The 2,652-nt window shown below is 40.6% G+C and overlaps 1 protein-coding gene across 1 annotated transcript; it reads left to right on the top strand.

The window, feature by feature from the left end:
• Nucleotides 1-41: 41 nt before the first annotated feature.
• Nucleotides 42-2,295, top strand: LOC133294258 (uncharacterized). Its single transcript, XM_061492909.1, has 4 exons — nt 42-97; nt 245-948; nt 1,096-1,711; nt 1,875-2,295. Exons 1-4 carry the CDS (start codon nt 42-44, stop codon nt 2,293-2,295), a joined length of 1,797 nt encoding a protein of 598 aa, XP_061348893.1.
• The last annotated feature ends 357 nt before the right edge of the window (nt 2,296-2,652 follow it).

Genomic DNA, 2,652 nt, shown 5'->3' with positions numbered 1-2,652 from the left:
TGAGCCAAACCGGCCGGCATGGGGAGTGGACTGTGAATGCTATGGCAGAGGAGGATGCAGTGAATGTCACTAGCAAGAAGAAGGAGGCATCGCGGAGGTGGGTGGAGTTTGGTTTTGATGGAGGGTGCCATCCTAATGCAATAGAGGGAAAAATAGGATAAAAACTTGTTACGGTTGATGGTAAGGAGGATCCTCTTTGCCCAACGTACTCTTTTCCAAAAGCCTTGCATTTAGAAGGTTGCAGACCTTGGAGACAGGCAGTGATTGTGAAACTTCTGGGGAAGAAAGTTGGAGTTAGATTCTTACTCAATCGTTTACTGAGAATGTGGAATATCTCAGGCACATATGAGTTCATTGATCTCGAGAATGACTACTTTTTGTTCCGATTTTCAAATAAGAATGATTACTCTCATGTTTTGGAGGATGGTCCTTGGATCATAGCTGATCATTATGTGGTAGTTCAACGGTGGCGTCCATTTTTTAATCCTTATGATGATGAGATCAGAAAGCTGGCAGTTTGGATTCGTATTCCAGGACTTCCTATTGAATTCTATACCTCTCATCATTTGTGGAATATAGGTAGTATTTTTGGTCGCACATTGAAGATTGATAGGAACTCTATCAGGAAACGTGATTCTGGTGAAGGTGATATTACAGAGAGAGCAAAGTTTGCTAGAATTTGTGTCGAAGTTGATCTTAGGAAAGGCTTTTTGTCCAAATTCTGGATTGCTGATCGTATCTTCCATGTTGGATATGAGGGTCTCCACTTAGTTTGTTTTGCTTGTGGAAAGTATGGGCATAGAAGGGATCAGTGTTCCCATAGTAATCTTCAACAAGATACTACGGCTTATTCTCCTGAAGTTTCTAACTCGGTGGTGCATAAGCAGCCGGAAAAAGATTCTGTTCCTGCGAAGGAGGAACCGTTTGGGAATTGGATGCTAGTGCAGCGTAACCGTCGATCAAGGAGCATAGCACAATCAAAGGAGGAATCAAGGAGCATAGCACAATCAAAGGAGGAATCAAGGAGCATAGCACAATCAAAGGAGGAATCATTACCATCGGGTAGGAGACAAGTTGGTGTTGTTAATAATGCAGCGTTACGTAATAAGGCAGTTTCCAATTATCATCCTAATCACAGACAGGTCATTCAATCAGGTTCAAGATTTCAAGCTATTGCTGAGTTGGCTCAAAAGGATAATAATATCTTAATTATTTCTGATTCTCCAGTGATTGATTCAATCAACATTGAATCTGGTCTGACACGAATTAATCATGGGGAATTAATTGCTCATAATGAAGAACCGTTGATGAAAAAGGATATTCAAATGGAAACAGTTTCTCCATCTGCTAACCTATCCGCGGGCAAGTCGAGAAAAGAGGTCCAAAGTCAAGGAGCAAAATTCAAAGAGAACCAAAAGAAGAAAGCAACTGCATCATCTGCTAAAGTTCATCAGCTGGTCCAGAATGCTAATATTAGCAAAGGTAGATTAAATGCTTCAAAAGGTGCAGAATCTCAAAAGAATAATTTTAAACTTGATTCTCAGAAGAATATGTCGGAGGATTTCCAAGATAGACAAATTGTCTTGCACCCTTCTATATCTAAATTCCAGAGGAAGACGTCTCATGTGGTTAATGATCAGCAAGAGACTCTTCCTTCTTCTAGTGGCTTGGATAATGGAGGTAAACATGGAAGACCACCAGATGCTCTTACGTTAATGAGGAATTTTTATCAAACTCACAAGGATTCTATCCCTTTGGATAATTTGGACGTTTTGGGTGCGACTTCGGTCTATACCAATGCTCTTTCTTAGGGCCGGTTTCTGTTCGGATAAATTTAAGATTGTTTTTATGAATATTTTGACCTGGAATTGTAGAGGGGCTGGGAAAAGGATTTTTCCGCCTCTAATTCGGGATCTTTCTCATAGATACAGTATTAAAGTTATGGCTTTGTTAGAAACTAGATTGAGTGGTGTTATGGCGGATAGAGCTATTCGGCGTCTTGGTTTTTCTGGTCACTTTCATCGTGATGCTGTTGGTTTTTCTGGCGGTATTTGGGTGCTTTGGAACACTGATGAAGTTTCAGTGGATGTTCTTTTTTCTCATCACCAACTTGTCCATACTAAAATTTGTTGGGTAAAAGAAAATAGAGAGGAGTTCATGACTTTTATTTATGCAAGTCCGCGAAGACAGGAACGTATTCAGCTGTGGGAAATTCTGTCTTCACTGTTTGATCAGTCCATGAGGAATGCAACTTGGGGGATAGCAGGTGATTTTAACACTTATTTGTATGAGTAAGAGAAGCTAGGTGGTAATGGGCATAACTGGAATAGCATGAGGGAATTTCGTGATTGTTTAGATGAATGTAGCTTGTCTGACATTGGCAATCAAGGTCCTATTTTCACTTGGCAAAGAAGAAATCTTCAGGAACGTCTTGATAGGGTTTGCGCTAATGATAATTGGAACTTGGTTTTCCCTAACCGTGTGGCTTTCAACTTGCCTTTCTTTGGCTCAGATCATCGACCAGTGTTATTATGGGAAGGTCAACCTGCTATTTATCCGAGAGGGGAGCGTCCTTTCCATTTTCTAGCGTCCTGGTTAACAGAGAGCACTTTTCATGAGGTGGTTAATGGAAGTTGGTCAAACAATGTAAAC

This window comes from Gastrolobium bilobum, unplaced genomic scaffold, assembly GCF_033153095.1.
Source record: "Gastrolobium bilobum isolate Gb01-03AN ecotype WA unplaced genomic scaffold, APGP_CSIRO_Gbil_v1 utg19981, whole genome shotgun sequence".
In the NCBI taxonomy this organism is placed as follows: domain Eukaryota; kingdom Viridiplantae; phylum Streptophyta; class Magnoliopsida; order Fabales; family Fabaceae; genus Gastrolobium; species Gastrolobium bilobum.
The sequence above is the reverse complement of the archived record's forward strand: the minus strand, read 5'-3'. Positions and strand labels throughout refer to the sequence as shown.

Excerpts from the sequence above, each read along its gene's own strand:
- LOC133294258 (XM_061492909.1), top strand. The coding sequence starts at position 42 with ATGGCAGAGGAGGATGCAGTGAATGTCACTAGCAAGAAGAAGGAGGCA. Across the intron at positions 98-244 it reads AAGAAGGAGGCATCGCGGAG|ACCTTGGAGACAGGCAGTGA; the intron begins GTGGGTGGAGTT and ends AGAAGGTTGCAG. Across the intron at positions 949-1,095 it reads GAATTGGATGCTAGTGCAGC|CGTTACGTAATAAGGCAGTT; the intron begins GTAACCGTCGAT and ends TTAATAATGCAG.